This window comes from Notolepis coatsorum (assembly GCF_963971535.1).
Source record: "Notolepis coatsorum genome assembly, chromosome: 5".
Classification (NCBI taxonomy): Eukaryota; Metazoa; Chordata; class Actinopteri; order Aulopiformes; family Paralepididae; genus Notolepis; species Notolepis coatsorum.
In genome coordinates, this window is record NC_140169.1 from 169,075,144 (window position 1) to 169,098,207 (window position 23,064).

Consider the following 23,064-nt stretch of genomic DNA (forward strand, 5'->3'; position numbering starts at 1 on the left):
ATCCAAAATAGGGAATGCTCAAAGGGGGCGTGCCGTGAAGGAACGTTTGCGGGTCATGACCTTGACTGTGACCTGGAAGAGCTTAAAAGAACACGCCAACATTTTGGGAAATTAGCTTACCGTCTTATCCAGAGAGAGACAAGAAGATAGATAGCAGAGACAGATAGCAGAGACAAGAAGATAGATACCAGTTTCCTCTCTGTGCGTCCAAAAACTACTTTTGATAATAATGTGAATATGGTAATATTATTAATTGCAGCAGATGTCGTGTCTATCATGTGTTCCTATAACAACATATTTAATGCATATGTTATACAATAGTAATTTACAATGAGCAAAATGATTGGCCGAGAGACAGTCCAGTCCAGCCATTATTAGTAATTCCATCACAGCTGTCTCATCACTTCCCCTATAGTATTCCACACTCATGTATAGGACACATGCAGAATGATAAATAATGTTTAACCCTCGAGTCAACCTTCAAAAAACCCACTACCTGTATCCCTACTCCCTAGTGATCGAAACTCAGTAAAACATATCTTTTTCATGTATTGTTCCAATTTTCTTTCATGAATATCATTATTAACTTCAGTCCTCACTATACATATCGAATATTTATTCATTTTCAGGATTTGAACCATTTCTTAAATTAGGGTTAGGGTTAGGGTTGGGATTAGGGCTAGGGGGTTAGGGTTAGGGGGTTAGGGTTAGGTTACCCTAACTCTAACCCTAACATGTCCAGTTCTGCGACTAGGGTGAAAGGTGTGACACTTGTTGTTCACACGCTTAATAGTGATTGTTTTTCAAAAACAAACATGGATTATTGTAATGTGAGTCCAAGATGTGATACTGAGCTACTTTTTTGGCATATACTGTACATAAAATCTAGCCAACGCTATCCACAAACACATGTAAAAAAAAAAAAGGGGGGCTTTTTGACCAGAACTGCGACAAGGGTGACTCGAGGGTTAAGAGTGCTGTGTGTGTGTGTGTGTGTGTGTGTGTGTGTGTGTGTGTGTGTGTGTGTGTGTGTGTGTGTGTGTGTGTGTGTGTGTGTGTGTGTGTGTGTGTGTGTGTGTGTGTGTGTGTGTGTGTGTGTGTGTGTGTGTGTGTGTGTGTGTGTGTGTGTGTGTGTGTGTGTGTGTGTGTGTGTGTGTGTGTGTGTGTGTGTGTGTGTACGCGTGTGCATGCATGCGTACACCCATGCTTTCGGTACAGGTGGTGTACAACGGCAAAGAGCTCAACCACCCGTTCGGGATCTCCCACTACCGCAATTCCATCTTCTGGACGGAGTATATGAACGCCTCCGTCTTCCAGTTGGACCTGTCCTCCGGCGACGTCACCCTGCTGCGCAGCGAGAGGCCCCCGCTCTTCGGCCTGCGTGTGTACGACGCCCAGAGTCAGCAAGGTCAGCCCGCCTCTACGCCCGCCCCCCTCGCCCAATTTACTCCCCCACCCCGTGGCAACCGAACGGCAGGCCCTGCTATTAGGGAAAGTGGCTCTCCTGTCTCGTCGAGAATGCGAAACGCTTTCTACTACCATATGTGACCGCGCGGTTACAAACAATTACATATACACTTTACTGTATTGGAGAGCACTTCACGTATAACATACATGATGCCGCACATGGACTCTACACACCCTATTGGTGTCAAATCTCATGGTGCAAGTGGGCACATTGATTCACCATGACATGTGCACTGTGTGCCACTCTCTTAAATGAAGGCGACTGGGTATTGGCTGGCTGTGGGGGGGGGCTTCACCAGGACATATGGTGAATTATGATGGATTCCCTGCTGTTAGGAGACAGAGATTAATCTCCCTCTCTCTCTCTCTCTCTCTCTCTCTTCTCTCTCTCTCTCTCTCTCGTCTCTCTCTCTCTCTCTCTCTCTCTCTCTCTCTCTCTCTCTCTCTCTCTCTCTCGCTCTCGCTCTCTCGCTCTCTCGCTCTCTCTCTCTCAAAGAAGCCTACAATATTTAACCAATAATTATAATTATCCAAACACACACTCACACAACACACACAGATATCATCCACTGTTGGCGGGGGGTCCTACTAATCACCACAAAGTACCCCCAAAGTACCCCCAAAATACCCCTAAAGTACCCCAAAATACCCTAAAGTACCCTAAAGTACCCCAAAGTACCCTAAAGTACCCCAAAAATACCCCAAAGTATACCCTAAAATACCCCAAAATACCACAAAGTATACCCCAAAATACCCCAATACAAAGGGTAGTCAAATGGATTCAAACCAATGACCAAACCATTGACCGTATTTTGGGGTACACTTTGGGGTATTTTGGGGTATACTTTGGGGTATTTTGGGGGTATACTTTAGGAGTATTTTGGGGGTACTTTGTGGTGATTAGTAGGACCCATGGCGGGAAAGAGAAACTAGCCTACCAAAGACAGCTGACAGACAGTAGCCGACATGTTAGGCGGGGCTTAATATAGACCAATGAAAGCAGATATCCCACACTATTCCTATTACACTATCACACTATTACACTTTTACACTATTATACTATTACACACTATTACACACTATTACACATTATTACACTATTACACTATTACATACTATTATACTATCACACCATTAGACACTATTATACTATCACACTATTAAATACAGGATCAATAGGCCGCCGCCGATTTCTTATAAAATGTCTTATTATATCTCGAAAGTAATTGTTAGTATAATTTATATCTGACTTGATTGGAACGAGCGAGCTGTCTACTTCTAGTGACACGAACGCTTGTTATGCGCATTGTTGCACATGTGCACAAAGGCCTGCTGGCGGGGGGCGTGGCTTTGGAGTCATCCTGATGCGTTCTGATTGATAACTTCTGCCCAAAATGCATGCAGCCACCCGTTGCTCCTCTAAGCACGGGGGTGTGGTTAACCTAGACCAAATGGAAGTATAGCAGTCTGTACGGAGTTCATTGACAGCTCCCATAAGTCACTAAGACAAACGGTTCACAAGATATTAAAGGACGTAGTTCAATGGACAATGATGGATTCATAAATGTTTTTAATGCATTTGATGCATGCATCAATGACAATAGGTTCACTATGGCATTTCCATGTTGTAAACGGGGGCCAGCGAGCTGATTCTCAAGGGCTCTGAGAAGACAACCTGTGTAGCCCTCTTTACACTGAATATGTATTTCAATGGACAATTAATTCAATTGAACTATTCGAGAATTCAGGTCCTGCTGTCAGTCTATATGCAATGTTTCATCCAAATCTGCCCTGTAGTTTATGAGAATTGACAGACAGATGGATATTACACGTGCATACCACACTGATCATGAGCATGATCTCCTCCAGGCCCCCCCCCTGGTTGAGAAAATAGATAACAGAAGGGGTACACGCATGGCCGACAGTGGAGAACAGTATGGCTGTCCCGACACGCCTTAATCTTGTTATCCTGTAACGGGGCAGGTAAAGTATAGCAGTTGGACTCCTACCCTGCAACCGCAGGGGGCATGGCGATGATTATTGCTATCCATGCCCCCAAAAACCATAGGGTAGACCGCTATTGTTGCCCTATTGTGGAAACTGTGTTTTGAGCTTGGTCAGGGGTATATGCGCGTGTGTTTGTTTTTATCATCAAGGGCGTCCCCCCGTCGTGCCCCCCCCGTCTCCCTCCCTCCCTCCCTCCCTCCCCCCCACGCATCACAGACGCTTGCATCTCTGCAGATTAGGGACGCTGAGGTGTGATGCATGCGACGCAGTGGAGCGGGCTGCATTCGACGCAGAGTTCACAGCGTGTGGCTGTGAGACCTCGCCGGCCGTTTTCTTCTTCCAGCGCTCCTCATGTGTCACCGGGTACATTAATTGGCCCCGCCCAATCCTCTTGAGGGTTACCGATTGGCTTTCACAAAAACAGAGGCCTTTATCTCATTGGCTCAGGCACTGCCTCTGGGCCTCTATATTAAATGAGAGGGACAAAGGCGGCTCATGCCTCAACTTTATACACCCTCCGCCGCCCCCCCCCCCCCCCCCCCACCCAAAAAAGGATCACTGCCTGTCCCTGGAGAGTGTGGTGCCTTTGTCCAAAAAAGACAAATTATTCCTCTTAGAAGGATACAAATGTCAAATGGTCTCTTCGCCAACGATGCTTCCAATAATTCATTCGACGTGTGGTTATAGATGGCGTGGCACACACCTGGCACATTAAATTAGTTTCATATTGGGGTGATATTTTATGTCGGCCAAGCATTCCGACCCGACCCCTTGAACTGGCCGACGTGGCGGACAGTACAGTGACGACAACAACAGCAGCAGCAGAGAACAGATAACGAGAGAAGGAGAAAAATAAAACAAAACAACACATGGGCTTTAGAAAATATGGACTTAAAGTAAGCAAAGCAGACACCTTATTTTGGTTCCGTGTCTCCAGGTGACAACGCGTGCCGGGTGAATTATGGAGGCTGTGGTACCCTCTGCCTCGCCATCCCAGGAGGCCGAGTGTGTGCGTGCGCTGACAACCAGCTCCTGGAGAAGAACAATGTCACCTGTGCAGGTAGGAGTGCAAAATGAATCAGACAGATAGGTGAGGGTGCCCAGGAGCTTTATACCGTCCCAGTAGAAATGATAAAAAAGCATATCTCCTCCTATCACATATCACTGGTAAAACATTTTAGTTTTTGTGTTACACTGTACTTGCAAGTGTATACGAATACATCCACTAAAAGAGATTTCCTTAGGACAGTCATAGATTGTTGCAATGCTACATGTAACTGTGATAATGAGATCAACAAATAAACATGACTTGACTTACGACTAGGGCTGGGCACCGATACCTGGGATTCGATACCTGGGACTCGATGCCAATCGGAGGCGTTGTTTACATTTTGGATCGTTTTTGATGGTGGTTGAACAGAAGAAATGTGATACAGTTTAATTGATTGATTGCTTTAAAATTGTATTAACAAATTGCACAATGGGTACAATACAGTACAGCTCAATACACACAATTGTTAAGGGGATGCAGACCAGAGAAAGACTTTCGTCTTGTTTACATCAGGGTCCCCCCTTTACAATTCATCATCATGTATGTTTCTTGTATCTTGAAACAAACTACCTTACTATTATTGGCTCCCTGACACTGATGATATGAACTACTTAGGTATTGGAATTTACACACCACAGCATTTTTTCGTTACTCCATAGTATTTGAAGCAATTCGCTCAATACCATAATAAAATGTATTGAATTTCTCACGCCTTTCTATGAGGTGATATAGACTAGGCAGAATTTCAGAATATGTGCTTGTATAAAGTGCTGAAGGCATTTCGTGTTTATTTTTGGTACACAACATTTCTAGGGGTATTAAGGGGTGCTGAATCCAAATATGCTGTATACCAAGCTCAAAAATGTCAAATAAGGCCTCAAAATTGAGAAATCCAACATGGCCACCAGCACCAGGCCCCCTCTCCACAAAAACAGGTGCTAAACCCACATTTTTTATTCTACTGACATGAAACTTTGCACAGAACATCTGCACCTATGGAGGAAGAAAGTAGGAATATAGCTGGGGTGCAACCATGAGAGTAACAGGGTGTTTTCGACTGTCTAACTGTAATCTTTGTATAGGCGAGGATACAAAAATGACATTTCTTCAGTGTTTGCAGTATAGTCAAGTTAGACCGCGCTCACAAGTTCTCACACTGGGTGCTGTAATCCCACAAAGTTCAGTATATCAAAAAGCAGGGTAGCCGGACCAGCACTCACAGGTTCAATGTTTTTTTAATGGCAGCCTGAATAAAAAGCAGACATGTTTCGGACAATGTCCTTCTTCAGTGAAATGGCTAGCTTTTTATTCAGGCTGCCATTAAAAAAACATTGAACCTGTGAGTGCTGGTCCGGCTACCCTGCTTTTTGATATTCAGTGTTTGCAGGAAATGCCTTCAGGGTTATGATTTCCTGAAAATTTACCCTGTCTAATACGGCAAATGCTTAGAAACCTGTGAAAACTGTGACCTTTTCAAGTTCTCCGGTGGGTTTGCCTCGCGTACCTGTTTCCCCTCCAGAAGTGTCGGCTGGAGCGCCGGCGCCGCTGAGGTGTGCGAGCGATGAGTTCCAGTGTCAGAACCAGCAGTGCATCCGCGGCTCCTGGAAGTGTGACGGAGACGACGACTGTCTGGACGCCAGCGACGAGGAGCCACACAACTGCTGTGTGTATCTGACCATCAGTCTGCATGCCCACACACACACATGCACACGCACACACACACACACACACACACACACACACACACACACATGCACATACGCACACATGCACACACACACACACACACACACACACACAGTTATACACATACACATACTGTATGCAGTTATGCACACCCACACACCCACACCCACATACATACATACACATACACACACAGACATACACATACTGTACACATATACACACATACATATACACACACACACACACGTACACACACTGACATACACAAACACATACTGTACACATATACACACATACATATACACACAAACACATACACATACTGTATGCACACCCACACACATACACATACACGCACACACACATACACACACATATACATGCAGACACACACACACACACTCTCACACACACACACACACACACACATGTCATTCACCACATGCTGCGCATTCTTTTTGTTAGCGTTACAGTTTTGGTAAAGTGCTCAGGATGAGTGTGTCTGATAAGTGGCCAAAATGTATGATGCACACGCAAGTTGATACCCCGTGGCACCTTTTATCTCGCTAGATATGCTACCGGTGCGGTGAGTAATATCCCTCCTCCACCGCCACGCTCCCCTCTTTGAAAAGAGGATCGATAAGATAAACACCACGTTAGACGCTTGGATGGCGACTCATTTTTCAGGACGAAAAAATACTATAATGCAATCCTCCGCCACCGAAATTATCAGAATTGAAAAATCAATTATTACGCTCCGCTGGGACATCATACACTTTAACGATCTCCCAACCAAACTAGGTTTGTTTTATTGAGTAGGGCGGCTTCAGATTTTTATTAGGATAACATTTGACTCTAAAAGCCGATGATTACGGGGGCCAGCTGTGTGGGGGGAATAACTAGTGGATATTTCAGCCTAATTCATGGCTAGTCCTGTTGCCCAAGGACAGACCAGTCGGAGTTAGTAAACACTCAAAACAACTGTCCCCCAGAGAGAGAGAGAGGAGAGAGAGAGATAGAGAGAGAGAGAGAGAGAGAGAGAGAGAGAGAGAGAGAGAGAGAGAGAGAGAGAGAGAGAGAGAGAGAGAGAGAGAGAGAGAGAGAGAGAGAGAGAGAGAGAGAGAGAGAGAGAGAGAGAGAGAGAGAGAGAGAGAGAGAGAGAGAGAGAGAGAGAGAGAGAGAGAGAGAGAGAGAGAGAGAGAGAGAGAGAGAGAGAGATAGATAGAGAGGGGGATAGAGAGGGAGGGAGAGAGCGAGAGAGAGAGCGAGAGAGAGAGCGAGAGATATAGATAGAGAGAGAGACAGAGAGATAGATAGAGAGAGAGCTAGATAGATAGAGATAGAGAGAGAGAGATAGGGAATGAGAGAGAGAGGGTGAGAGAGAAGGACATTGAGAGAGTATATGGAGGGAGAGAGATGGAAGGAGATAGATGGAGGGAGATATAGAGGGAGGGAGAGAGAGAGAGAGAGAGCGAGATAAGATAGATATAGATAGATAGATAGATAGATAGATAGATAGATAGATAGATAGATAATAGATAGATAGATAGATAGATAGATAGATAGATAGATAGATAGATAGATAGATAGATAGATAGATAGATAGATAGATAGATAGATAGATAGATAGATAGATAGATAGATAGATAGATAGATAGATAGATAGATAGATAGATAGATAGATAGATAGATAGATAGATAGATAGATAGATAGATAGATAGATAGATAGATAGATAGATAGATAGATAGATAGATAGATAGATAGATGATAGATAGATAGATAGATAGAAGAGATAGATAGATAGAGAGAGCGGAGAGAGGAGAGAGAGAGGAGAGAGAGAGAGAGAGAGAGAGAGAGAGAGAGAGAGAGAGAGAGAGAGAGAGAGAGAGAGAGAGAGAGAAAGATAGAGAGATACTGTAGAGAGAGATACAGAGAGATAGAGAGAGAGAGAGCTAGAGAGAGAGAGATAGAGAGAGATATAGGGAAGGAGAGAGAGATGGTGAGAGAGAAGGACATTGAGAGAGATATATGGAGGGAGAGATAGGGAGGGATATATAGAGGGAGGGGAGAGCGAGAGGGATGTATAGAGCGATAGGGATAGAGAGAGGAAGGGACATAGAGAGTGAGAGGAAGAGATAGAGAGATGGGGGAGAGAGGGAGAGCGAGAAAGATAGAGGGGAGAGGGAGGGGGAGAGAGAGGGAGGGAAAGAGAGAGAGAGGTTGTACCTGTGTGTGTTAACAACATTCATCGCCACTAACGAGACAGGAGTTGGTGAAGAGTTACTATTGTCTCTGATAGCCAGAGATGAAAGAGAAGAGTTCTGTCTCTGCCGTATCTCTAATCTGTGGCTATGATTACACTTGTAGTTTCCAATCTGTTTTTCATTACCCAATCACACCAGGAGGCGTCATTAAGTGACAGGAGTCGATGCTCTACAAAATGTGATTTCGCTACACATTGTGGTCAGGCTCACGCGTCGTGATTGGAATTCTAGTATTGACACGATCTGGCCACAATATATATGCAGACTATAAGTGTCAGTGATGATAACGTATAACATATGGAGAAAAAGGGAAAGTAAATGCAATGCAGACATAATCCCGCTACGGGGAGATAGATGCATATATTCAGGTCAAATATGGGTTGCGACATCAGATCTAAATGCTTTTTTCATTAAAATAAATGATTAAAAGAAGCATTTAAACACGTTTTGTGAGTGTGGGTTTTCTACTTCACTCAAACGGTCTGACTTGCTGAGCCAGAGGGGGGAGAAACATCAAACTAGAACAATGTCTTGTCAGTTACACCAGTGAGCCTCACCGGGCCCACTCTGTTGGCTGTGTGTCAGTGCAAACTCATCAGAATCTTTCACCTTTTGCAACACTCTCACCCTTTCTCTGGGAGAGAGAGAGTCTGGACGTAGCCCAGCTAGCCTTGGGGGTCTGGCAAAGGCAATGTGAGATGAGTTGACTGTGAAGTTCAGGAAATAGAAGCGGAGAGATGAAATCCAGAGTAAATCTGTAAACAAGTGTACCCCCCCCCCCCCCCCCCCCCCCCCCCCAAGTGGGAGTCGAGCTGGTCAGACTAGAGGTGATGGCAGAGAGGGGGATGAGAAGGAAGCTGGCTGCTATCCTGGAGAATCCCTCCCACCCCCTCTACGATGAGCTAGTCAATATGAGAAGCACGTTCAGCCACAGACTCATTCCCCCCCGACACTCAACTAACCGCCTCGGACAGTCTCAATGGGCAGGGACGGCGGCCAGCCATCCAACTAGAACTAATAGGAACCCAAGGAGGACAATAACACCACCTTATGCATACTGCACCTTATGTGAATACTGCACCATATGTGAATACTGTGATACTGTGAATACTGTATATTTCAGTTAGTTAGATAGTAAATTATAACACTACCTTATGCATACTGCACCTTATGTGACACTGTGAATACTGTATATTTCAGTTAGTTAAATAGTAAATTATATTGACTTATTTGTTTACACTGCTTGTGTTGTTTTTACTACCTGTATTACATGCCTGAATTTCCCCAAGGGGATCAATAAAGGAATATATTATCTTATCTTATCTTATCTTAACAGACAACCATACCTGCCCCATAAACCAGTTCAAGTGCAACAACAACCGTTGTATTCCCAAACGGTGGCTCTGTGACGGGACAAATGACTGTGGCAACAATGAGGATGAATCCAACGTAACCTGCTCAGGTAAGTTCAAGTTTAGTTTTATTTGTTACATATAAGTACATTATAGTGAAATGCTTGGTTCCGTATGACCCTCCTGAGCTTCATACAGTAAAAGAGTAAACGAGTAAAATACCAAACAATATACAACATTATACAAAACTAGAACATTTTACATTTAATGTACAAAAGGAACAATTCTAAAACGAGGTAGAATATGTAGTGCAAATGTGTTGATAAAAAAAGATAGATATGATATGAGAATAGATCAAATGTAATGTTTAAAATGTCTTTATGGTGTTTAAAGTGAATGTTTGAAGTGAATGTTTGCATGTGGATGTAGTGTGCAATGAATGTTAGAATGGATGAATGCCTCATTGAGTCCATATTGAGCAGCCTGGGGATAGAAGCTTCTTTTGAGTGTCTCTGTGCCGGCCACGAGACTCCGGTAGCGCTTGCCTGACCGCAGCAGTGCAAGGTTCCGGTTTGTATGTTTACCTTCTGATAAGGTCCCGTTGGGTAATCGCCTCAGGATCTTACTGTAACTTTTAAGAATATAGATCATTTCTGAGGGAAATTCAGGAACAAAGATTTGGGTCGAGTATTCTTGGCCGAATGTCTTCTATGGTTCTATTGATATAATACATTGATTCTTGATGAGAGTCATACTGGAGCAGAATCCAAGGCAGATATCAATGGCTGTTTGTTTGTGCGAGAAGGACCGTTTCTTCTTCAGGCGTTTAAAATGAATAAAATGTAAAAGGTAAAATGTCTCAGGCCTTCACACAATAACGGATGGAAAACTGAACTCTGCACCAGCTTTTGCTCAAATTCCTCAACTGCAGATGAGTCTGACAGATCAAAGGCTCAGAACAGAGGCATCCCATGTAGTCAAACAACCACACTTGTTGTCTTGCGGCGCTGGAGATGCTTCAGAGCGGCGCGATCAATCTCGTCCTATGAAAGCCCCACTCCAGCATCAAAGAGGTTCAGCGCCTACAAAAGGCAACGTCTCTGCTTACAAGTAAAGCGGAGAGCCTCCTAGTGTCTCCTGTATAGGAGGTTGGCGATTGCAGTACTCTCTAGAGTTTTTACCCTTAGAGGTTCAATCAATGAGCGTTAAGCTTGGTGATGATGAATGTCTCCCTGTCGCTGGATTGACATGATTATTACATGCCGCCGGAGAGATCACTCATGCGCTGTCCATGCGTGTCAACATTCTGTAGCTGTCAGCAATGTGCTGCTGCACCTTTTATTGATTTATCAAAAGCCACTGTTGACCATAATATTTTAATAAATAAGCTATCTTCCATTGGCCTGGATGAGCTTTCTGTCAACTGGTTTTATAATAATCTCTCAAGGAGAACTAAAGCTGTTTGTTACTGATGGTATCAAAACAATGGACCTCATTCACTAGTTTCCTCATAAATAACCGTGTAAGAAGTTTGTAAGAGTAAACTTACGATAGTCCTCCTCCGGATTTCTGAACACGTGGAGAGGTGCTCGTAAGTTGCCATAATAATCACAACTGAATGAAGAACGTCACTCATTCTTAAACTGAAAGCGCGTTCTTGTACACCTGCATTTGCATACAGAAATGCCCCACCAGCTCCTTATAAGGGCATGAAGGACCGTGTGCAAACTGATTCAACAGCTCCTTATACCGGAAGGGAGAGGCTCAGCATTGCATCTGGGTTGTGCTGACCCCCATATTCAACAGGTAGCGCAGAAGCGATTTGCGACTGATGAGATGATTAGATTCAAATGTATTGTCATTATACAGTAGGCCTACAATACAGTTAGTTAGTGCGTCGTTGCTAATAAACTCTAGATTTATAATATATATATTATTAAATATTATAGCCTACATGAAAGGAATGGGGTGTGCTGAAAGCAAAATGTAGATATGTCCATTCTATTCTACTATAGCTACAGTATATCCGTGTGCTTGAGTTTTGTTCTTATTTATGTATTTATTCAGTCATTTGCAGTTTTTGTATGGCTTTTATTTATTTTCGGACATCACAATGCCTTGTTGAGGCATGACTATAAATGTAAAATGTCATTTTGAATGATACAAATATATCATATTTATTATTATTATAATTATTGAATTCAGAAGATGTCTGTAGAATCAACGTGAACACAATCACCATGATGTCTCCTAAATGAATTAATTTAAGAACACAGCTTGTCCGACTTACGACTGCTCTTCCATGCTCGTAAATCCTGCTCTTAGCTACGAGCGAATCCCAGAGAAGTAATCGTTCTGGGTCCACTTGTATTTACATTATATATAAATAATATGGCATAACCATATAATTCAGGGTTCTCAAATTGAAATTGTAGAATCAGGAATCAGTCATTTGGTTTGATAACATGCTCTCTTGTAAACACCTTTGCATTTTTGTCTGAACTGTTGTTGTTGGTCCATTGTGTTTTTAACTGTAAACAGGCCGACACAGAGATCTCGCTCTCATGTGTTTTATCTGTATAAATGAAGGACAAATAAAAACATTTCTAAATAGTGGCTGGGTGGCGCAGCGGACATTGCACTCGTCACCAACGCAAGGGACACCGGGTTCGACTCCGGCTGTCTGTTTTGCCTCCGGCTTGGGCCGGCCGTCATACTGACTCAATTGGCAGAGTCAGCGGGTGGAAGTCGATGGGTGGTAATCTGGACGTTGTGGACAGCGACTCCTACAGGTCGGTCAGGGCGCCTGCACAGCAGAGGCAGGAAATGGCGGGGGTAGTGTGAGCCTCCCACACGTTACACGTCGCCAATGAGAGTCCGCGCTGGCAGGTGAAAATATGTGACAGGCTGCCTCCTCGTGTACCGGAGGGGACACGTGATGCAAGGCTTCTATCCTCCCTACAACCGGCCAGTGGGGGGCATATGCGAGCAACGTTCAAGACAGGTTCAAGAGGGAAGAATTGGCACATTGGAATTGGGATGGGAGAAAAATAGAAAAAGAGGAGAAAAAGTGGATAAATAAATTAATAAAACCGAAGGCCCATGAAGCCACTCTAAGCATTTCCCATACATTTCTTTCATTACTATGTTTTTATTCTTATATTTCACTCCTATTCTCCTGCCTGTACCCCTCATCTCCCTCCACTGCTGCTGCTTTCCCCATGAGGATAAATACAAATCCATAATTATCTTGAGGCAACCACCCTCTGTGTTTCACTGTACATGTGATGGAGCAGTAACGTGTGATCAGAGAGTGTGCGCACCGGTCACATGTTGACACCGTTGTGATGTAGTGGTCATTAGAGGATGTGTACGTCATGCCTTTGTGTGTGTGTCTGTCTGTCTGTCTGTCTGTCTGTCTGTCTGTCTGTCTGTCTGTCTGTCTGTCTGTCTGTCTGTCTGTCTGTCTGTCTGTCTGTCTGTCTGTCTGTCTGTCTGTCTGTCTGTCTGTCTGTCTGTCTGTCTGTCTGTCTGTCTGTCTGTCTGTCTGTCTGTCTGTCTGTCTGTCTGTCTGTCTGTCTGTCTGTCTGTCTGTCTGTCTGTCTGTCTGTCTGTCTGTCTGTCTGTCTGTCTGTCTGTCTGTCTGTCTGTCTGTCTGTCTGTCTGTCTGTCTGTCTGTCTGTCTGTCTGTGTGTGTGTGTGTGTGTTATTTAATTATGTTGGCTGTCTCTTCACCGTTTCAGCCCAGCCCTGCCAGCCCAACCAGTTCTCCTGTCGGAATGGGCGATGCATACCCCGCGCCTGGAGCTGTGACAGAGATGACGACTGTGGTGACATGTCCGATGAGACGTCATCATGTGGTGAGTCTGAAATGTAGTGTCAGTCAGTAGTGGAAAGGAGGTTGAGTCTGAAATGTCTGTCTGTCAGTCAGTAGTGGAAAGGTTGGGTCTGAAGTGTCTGTCTGTCAGTCAGTAGTGGAAAGGAGGTTGAGTCTGAAATGTCTGTCTGTCAGTCAGTAGTGGAAAAGAGGTTACGTCTGAAGTGTCTGTCTGTCAGTCCGTAGTGGAAATGTTGGGTCTGAAGTGTCTGTCTGTCAGTCAGTAGTGGAAAGGAGGTTGAGTCTGAAGTGTCTGTCTGTCAGTCAGTAGTGGAAAGGTTGAGTCTGAAGTGTCTGTCTGTCAGTCAGTCGTGGAAAGGTTGAGTCTGAAGTGTCTGTCTGTCAGTCAGTCGTGGAAAGGTTGAGTCTGAAGTGTCTGTCTGTCAGTCAGTCGTGGAAAGGTTGAGTCTGAAGTGTCTGTCTGTCAGTCAGTAGTGGAAAGGAGGTTGAGTCTGAAGTGTCTGTCTGTCAGTCAGTAGTGGAAAGGTTAAGTCTGAAGTGTCTGTCTGTCAGTCAGTAGTGGAAAGGTCGAGTCTGAAGTGTCTGTCTGTCAGTCAGTCGTGGAAAGGTCGAGTCTGAAGTGTCTGTCTGTCAGTCAGTCGTGGAAAGGTTAAGTCTGAAGTGTCTGTCTGTCAGTCAGTCGTGGAAAGGTCGAGTATCCTCATACCTGACATCATGAAACCAACAGCATACTTGCAGCTGATTCTATACTGAGGAAATCTCCATTTCTGCTTATTTTTAAAGCAAACTACAAAGAAATGCTCATATCCAAAAAGTAGTAGATAGATAAATAGGTCATACATGTATATGCATTTTGGTTATGTGGGTGGGTAGGTTTGTAGGCAGGTGGGTGGGTGGGTATGTATTATTATGTATGCAGTATACAGTATATGCATGTATGTAGGCTACTGTGTGTATGTATGTTTGTATTAACACGTATCTTTTGAATGTATTCTGGTATTTTATAACATGTATATTTTTGTATTTTACAAAACAGGGGAAGTTCTCGATAAGCCTCTAGGTTTCTAACTTCTCCTTCACAATATGATTATAACGTATTATGTTCAAAGCAAAGGGTAGAGGAGTATTTCAAAAAGACTCAGATTCAGATACAGGAAAGAATAGAGAAATATGTCTTACTGATATACCACAAAGGGTTCTTCAGCCTCAGGGTCGAAAGGAGTCCCCTACCAGGTTTATACAAGTGTACTTTGATGCTTGGGGAGGATATTGAGAGGAAGGATAGATAATTCATGGCTTTCAGGCACGTTGAAGTTATGGTGTTTGCAGTTTGGTTTATTCTTTAAATTGATGGGGCTATTGTCAGTATGAAGAGGCAATAGCAAAGGTGGGAAAGGCTTGCAAAGTTGGTTCATTTCTATATTAGGAAGTGGCTAGGAGTTCCTCTGTGTATTAGTAGTGTGTGTTGTATGGGGAAGGTATTCTCCAGCTACCAGTAACTAGTCTAACAGAGGAGTGTTGCTGCTATCAGAAAGCAAAGATCCAACTCGAGGGAGGAAATTAAACCCAATACAGGCAGTACAGGAAGCAGTGGGAGCTCCTAGGTATACAGACATAGTAGGTAAGGTATAACAAGGCTGGGGGGGGCTCAGCTCAGGGAAACCAGTATGAAGCAAAGCAGCTGGAGGGACCTGTGGAGCATGAAGGACCATTTTATGTAATCAGAGACAGCAACTTTGAGGCATATTCTGTCAGGCTGTAAGACTATAGACCATGTTTTGAAAAGCTTAGCAGCAGGAGTTGAATACAGGTAAATTCAGGACGTAATCGGGTAGAAAGTGCAGCCATTCAATTTGTCCGTGAGGGGTGGAGGTAGGCTTTTAGGTAGGCATGAGTCAGGCCACCTAAAGGGAGCTAATGATTGGGATATGTAGGTAGATCTGCGAGGAAAACGTGTTGTTCTACGAGAGCTAGTTAGCACTATAACTTGAGGCCTGGCCTAGTCTTATGGTCTGCGAGTCAGCAAATAGTACCGGTATATAGAATTGGCCGTGTCCTGGGAGGATTCAGTGGAGGAGGCTTATGAAAGGAAAACGCTTAGATGTGCAGGTTTGGCAGCAGAAACTGAACAGTGAGAATGGAAAGCTAAGCTTCCGGTAGAAGTAGGATGCAGAGGAATTATAGCATTGTAACTGAGGGGTACAATTCCCTGACTGTATTGATAAGTATGGTATCATTAAACCACTACCGCTTTATGTACTTTAACTACTGGCCATACAGTACACGATATCTAAATATGATGAACACTTTCCCACCATGAAACCAGGTCCACACAAAGGTAATAATCAAATATTTAATATATAGCAAAAGGTACATATAATATTCACCATTACATTTATGATTTGAATGCACTTGTAAGGCAAATGAGTACTCGTAGGCAAATCAACGCTGAATGTCCAATCTCTGGTTACGCAGGAAGCAAGTATACAACCTGGCTCTTAGGGAATTATAACGATGGCACTTAATGATTATAGCTGGATATACTGTAGGGGTCCTCCCGGTTGTAAGCCGGTAGGGGGGGTAGGAGAGCCGTCGGCAGTATCCCGTCTGGTCAACGATTTCTAGGGAGACTTCACGTACAGAAGACAGTGCAGTAGAATCTTGATCCACAGATGAATACACCTTGGCTCTCTTGTAGGCTGTAGCTGTAGCTGTAGCTCCACAGTGAAGAAGAAGCGAGGCGACCTCAGTCTGGTCTGAGCGCCGTCTCACCTTGACTCCTTTCGGGGTAGATCCAACACTCACCGGTGTTGGCGATTATCCGCTCCACAAATCAAAGTACCAAAGCAAATATATATTCCATGCCGCATAGGGCTCAGCAGTCGTCGGGTAGGTAATCCAATGTACAGGTCCACTCGGTCCTCGCCTAGAACTCCTCGGATGAAAGCACCACGTGTGGTCTGCCCAACCTGGTTAAGACTCTAGATAACACGAGGAAGCGATGGGGGTGCTGCTCACTTTAGAACTCTAACCGCACGATGCACCATACATAATAGACTATTATTACTTAATAGAAATACGGTGCCAAACTCTGGCAATTCAGCTATTAATTCGCACGAGGTCTCGATGCTATTCTAAGGCCAAACAGGCCATACTACACCGCACGCGGTATCGTGGGGTGAGGCTTCACGTTCTGTTACTTAGTTGGGTAAAGGACGAAGGGATAAGAGGACGTCTACATTTCTTGCGCCATATTTATATGCACGGTGAACAAATAGGGCCACTCTCTTTTCGGTAGCCGTATTCCTGCGCAGAGCCGGGGCTAGTCAGGGCATGTCTCGTCGGTACCATTGAACTTGGCTCCAAGGGGCTTGTCTCCTGGCGTGTCTCCTGGCGCCAGGTTCTTGTCCAATAAGAGAATGAACTATTATGGGCTATAATAATAATATATATATATATATATATATATATATATATATATATATATATATATATATATATATATATATATATATATATATATATATATATATATATATATATATATATAATAATATAATAATAGTAGACTAAAGGAATATTCCGTGTATATGTACAAGGAATATACAAGGGATATCAAACGATATACAAATACTATTCAATATATATCCATAAATAAATATATATATTCGGTTTAATCTGATCCTTCACAACAAGCATGATCGACGTTATCATTGTTGCGAGAGTTGGGGATTCATTGGCAGAGTTTACAAACGAGATGTCGGAAGAATCATTGAATTGAATCATTTACCTTTTCTTCTATGTTGTTGCTGTTTCACATGTGATATTGTTATCAGGAATTGTTCTATTTTGTTATATGTGATAACACAAGGACGTTTTGCATGTGTGTATCATGGACAATACCAGCTAGCATGGAGGGTGGTGGTTCTCGTACACTGGGACTAACTAGCAAGCTTTCCCAAGGTGTCGTGGGCCTATCTTGATGAAACACCAGTGAAGGGAGGTGCCCACTTGATAACCCTGGTGATATGCTGGCTCTTGCTGCCTATCTATCTATTCTACACGTTGGCTTGTGGTGGCCATTAGGGGCCATGTGGTAGGGTATAGGTAGCATCAGCATTGTCAATACCTGGAGGGGCATGGGTATGTTGAAATTAGCAATGCTGTTCTTTGGGTCATTATGGGCCACGTAATACATTTGTAGTGTGTAATTGTAACGGGGAAGCCTGTGGGTATGTCCACAGTCACGGAAACAGGTGTGTTGACGAGTGACTGTGGCAGTGCGGGCTGGTAAATTAAACTCACTTCCCCATAACAGGGTTAACAGACGCATAGGTACGGTAGTTAGGAGTGAAGTCACTTCTTAGTGCAGCGGCCTGTGTCGTTGCCCGCGGACGCAGGAGCCCCCTGTTCGACTCCCCCTCGGGACATTCTCATTTAACATCAAACACAACGCAGACCAGTATGATCCGTCACATAATCCCATAGTATAAGTATTTATAGGCATGTCATCAAGGGCACAACAAGTATCTTTTAATATAAATAAATAAATAACAACAACACCATTCAAAGCTTGAGCTTTGATCAGGGATTTACCTTGAGCTAAATAATTGACAATTCACAGAGCAGAACACACACTTTGTAAATACAAATGCAAGGGGGTTTGTTGGATGATGTGAGTCATTGTGAAATTGGCAAATAATTAAAAACACATCCTAAGAATGGAGGCTAAGGCTGCATAAAATGTTCCCATGCTACTATTTGTATGTAATCTTCAGTAGCGTGTAATGCGTTGATATGCATGCACTGTGTGTGAAGGAGACCTGTATGATATCCTGTATGATGATGCTTTACAAGCATTTCGATTAATTTGTTAATGAAGGCTAAGTAGGTCAAAATAGGCCAAATGGCTAAGCAGCGGAAACACTGAAGAACAGAAAATTAATTGTAGGCCGATAGAAATGATGTCTTCATAGTTTGTACTGGGCGCGTACTGCTCCCAAGTCCAGACAAAGCTTTCAGCACCATATAGGCCTTTTGTATATCCCTTGCTGGACCGTGGTGCTTAGAGCCTTCTGATGATGAAGATGATGTTCATAAAACTATTGGCATGTCAGAAATAAATTCACTTTGACTTGAATCTGGGTGTCCACGAGATCCACACTGCTTTGATTGATTGATTGATTGATTGAAAACTTTATTAACAGATTGCAGAATGGGTACAATACAATACAGTACGGCTCAATGATGCAGACCAGAGAAAGACTTTCGTCTTGTTTACATCAGGGTCCCCCATTTTCAATTCATCGTAATCACGTTCTATGGTCTGTTCAAGTTTCAAGTTTCAAGTTTGTTTATTATATCTGTCACAACAAAATACAGAATACTTTATATGAAATGCTTATTTCTGAAAGAGCCCCTGAGAGTGTGCTACATTCACGGACCAGTGATGAGTGAGAGCAGCCTCTCCGGCTGTAGAGCAGAGGCCAGTGAATCTGACAGTGCTGGGCTGTAGTTACTCAAACTGTGCACAGCAACACAGCTCACAGTAGCTGGCAGTTATGTCTCTCTGTCCCAGTGAGAGGAGCCACTGGCAAGTAGGGAGATGCTAGTGTGTGTAGGATGCTGACGATTTTGATGAATGAATGTATTTAATTCAATGTAAGAATGAATGTAAGAAGGGATACAAATGAACGACCAGAGGTATGTGAATAGCAGAGGTAAGGGAATCCCCCCCCCCCCCAGCAAATCACACCAGGTGCAACATACACAGAATCAGGACCCCCATCTTAAGTCAAAGGAAATTACAGAACACATGGGAACACAGGACCTTTTACTGTGCTAATGATTTTTTAATTAGCACAGTAAATGTGGACTAACAACCCCATTGTTAGTCCACATGCAGTTATTTGGCAGGTTGAGACGCTCATAAAAAAAAATATGGTTTGACTCTCGTGAAGAAAATGTATCCTGCGGTTGTAGCCTATAGTCCTTTTAAAATGTGTGTTAATCCCCATTCTCCCATTTATTTCATACGTAAAATGTGGTCAAGATGGCCTCTGAACAATGTGTGTCCAGCCTGCCTGCCTATATTGATTGGTGATTGAAACATTCCAGTATTTTATACAGGAAGTTCACTGGTATAGCTATCATTTCACTGACTTCCTGAATATATAATCACTTTGTTCAATGGAGAGACTTATTCTTTATTAGCTTTTTTTCTCTCTACCAGGATCTGAAATATGTATGTTACTGCTAGCATGTGCTGGATGGGTGGTTGCAAATAAGCGGTGTACTTTAATGGTTAACTGTTGTAGAACCTTGTCTCAAAAGTAATATACAACCCTATCAGCTTGCAGATCATTACAGTGCAGGCGGCATGTCACATGCACGTTCTGTCACCATAGCGATGGCAATCATCGCAACATTGTCTTTTATCAAATCTTGGAGGCGAATTCTCCCTCATGGAATTATGCAGAAGGACCTCTTTAGATTTAATGCCAACCAGAGATGTGATTATGAATCAAAACGTAAACGAAGAGGCCTATTGGGTTGTTAGGTCCTAATGTGGAAAACTGTGATTTGCCTTACCCTAAATACCCTATCCAATTTGCTGCTATATTTTTTATGCTCGTTTTACATGTCTGTTTTATATGTTTGCACTTTATGCATTGCTCATTGTATGCTATGTTACTGCTGTGAAGCACTTTGAGCTGCAATTTCTGTATGAAAGGTGCTATACAAATAAAGTTATTATTATTAGTAGTATTTTTCAGGATGTAACTCATTCAGCATGGAAAAACATGATTACAATAACGAGACCAAACTAAGACCAATCTAAGACCAAACAAACTGACAACTAGAAATAATACATGGCTGCCTTTGAAGGCCTGATTTATTTTAGCTGTTATCCTCGTGACAATTAAATCATAGCAGGTTTTCAGAGAGTAACATTTTAAAACCTCATTATTTTAAGACAGTATGTATTATGTCCACTCATAGTTTGTATAACACCCCAAAGGATTTGTATTGACTTATCACATACATTTACAGATTGTTTGTTTGATCAACGTTCAAAGTTCAAAACAGACAATTGATTCAATCTTTATTTAATCTCGAAAGATCATTGAGAGCAAGCTCTCATTTACAATGACGTAGAGAGGTATAGTCTTTTGGTAATACAAAAACAATAATAGAAACATAAAAGGAAATCAATTAAACTATTTAAATTGATTAAAACAACTACAGACTACCGGTGAAATAGATGAGCATTATTATATATGTAAACTGACCAATGGATACTAAAGTATTTAGTTGTAAAGAGCTTTGCAAAACATTCTGTGTGTCTGGGAAGTGTTGGGCAACTTACTCAGGAAGTGTAATTAGTTACGTATTACGTATTACACCTTCAAATTAGCTTCCAGACCGTATCCACTCACAGGTGGTGTTTGGCCCGGTCTTAGATACAGTTTCTATTGTTTTGCCGGAGTACATCCTCTGGCAAGGCTTCCCTGTCAGCGGCAGGTTTTTTATGCGTCAAGTTCCACATTGTCGTTCTACCGTGTCAGATGCTTCATCAAATTAGATGTTGCCAACCTTTTGCTCCCCCAACATTTTACAACAGACAGCTATATAAAGCGGCACGGTGGTGTAGTGGTTAACACTGTCGCCTCACAGCAAGAAGGTTCAGGGTTCGATTCCCGCTTGGGGACCAGGTTTCCATGATGCCAGGTACCCAGGTGGGGTATCTCCCAGGCCTTTCTGTGTGGAGTTTGCATGTTCTCCCCGTGCTCGCAAGGGTTTCCCCCCTCGATAAGATAAACCCAATGGAAAAACATGCACAACAACAGATCGCTAACGCTGTGGCGTCCTTGACGAAGACGGACATGAGCACTTGGATTGGTCCCTGGGCGCGGCTCACGTTGACGCTTGTCTGCTCCCGGCTGCCCTTGGGGGGGGAAGGACGACGGGATGGGTTAATCGCAGAGACGAATCGCATCGGCGATCCTACAGAGACAATGCATGCGTGTGTGTTCCGGTGTGTGTGTGTGTGTGTGTTGAGGATAATCGCATGCCAATTAAAGACCTCTGAGCAGGTCCTGCATTATTATTATTATTATTGAATGCATAAGGTTACCTCTCTACCTCACCCTCCACTGCTTTTTTGGCTAGCTGACGTGACCTTGCTCTCACCTGCCAGCCCACGTCGACACGCCACCTACCTAAAGGTAATCGATAGGAGGACAAAAAAAAACATTGCATTCAGCTGGCAACGCGGTAAAGCAGCCGTACTTGGATCAGTATTTTGGACATTTGAAAGCCTTACTTTACTTGTTATAAGTAATACAATTGCACTAATACTGGTCGTGGGCACAGAAACTAAAAACCGATTTTCCTAATTCAATGCCCCAACTCTGGGGACCTTAAGCGTAAGGCGTGTGGTGGAAATACAGTAGCTGACATTAGTTACATTAAACTAATGATTGGGGAAGTTTTAAGATGCCTCAACCCCCCCCCCCCCCCCCTTCATCGCTGTGTGTCTTAAAATTAACCACACTGCAGTCGCTAAAAGGCTGCACAGTGTTGTATCTCCTCGGCCTTTGTGTGTGTACTAAGCCGTTTCAATTCGTAGCCACAAACAGCCAGGGTGTAAGCAGTAATTAAAGTTCACGCTCGGCTTCATTCAATCATAATCAAGCTGCGCGGCAAAGCGTGCACTCTCTTCCCATACTGTTGTCTGAGCTTCCTCAGGCGTCACTTCACCCTAGGAGTTCCACCACGCAGGTCTTGCAGAGACACCTGAAGCTCGGCGGTGGCCGCCTTAGAGATTGATGCTAATTTGGATTTTGTTTGTCAGTAGTTTACTGGTTGTCGTACAGTGTGTCGTGCGGGAACTCTCTCTGTTGACTTGGGGAAACGCCATTATTTATGGATGGCGGGGCCTGTTTTTTTGCTAGGCTCTCTGTTTACTTGGAATCACCATTATTTATGGATGGCACTGCTTTATATTTAATGAATGTTAAACTCCAACCAGACACTCACTGTCAGGGAGCTGTAATATATTTGAGGGGAGAATTGGAGATACTTGCGTGATAAAGATACAATATATCTTCCCCCTAAGCATCGTCACTAGCCCAGCAAGCAGCAGGGAGCCCAGCAAATCAATTAGAATGATGCACGTCTTGGATTTCAATCGATAAAGCTCGAGGCGCCTGGTGAGGATATTTGAAAAATGTATGTGCCTTGGTTACATTTTGTAAGAATACTAGGTAGTATGTGATGGGAGTGAGAATGCCTGAAACTAAACCACAGCTGCTGGTCTGTGGCAGTTCTTTCTGTTACACAGTAGAGCAAAATTCAACCATTATAACTCAAACCGCTGGTTGCCCAGACC

At 43.4% G+C, this 23,064-nt stretch overlaps 1 protein-coding gene across 1 annotated transcript in view; it reads left to right on the plus strand.

The window, feature by feature from the left end:
* The window catches only part of lrp1bb (low density lipoprotein receptor-related protein 1Bb), a gene marked incomplete at its 5' end in the record, with an annotated part of 1,188,884 nt that overhangs the window by 536,065 nt on the left and 629,755 nt on the right, over positions 1 to 23,064 (plus strand). The window contains 5 exon segments of the mRNA XM_084314368.1: positions 1,219 to 1,408; positions 4,412 to 4,534; positions 6,048 to 6,188; positions 9,817 to 9,942; positions 13,576 to 13,692. Of these exon segments, the coding sequence (XP_084170494.1) occupies positions 1,219 to 1,408; positions 4,412 to 4,534; positions 6,048 to 6,188; positions 9,817 to 9,942; positions 13,576 to 13,692 (697 nt within the window).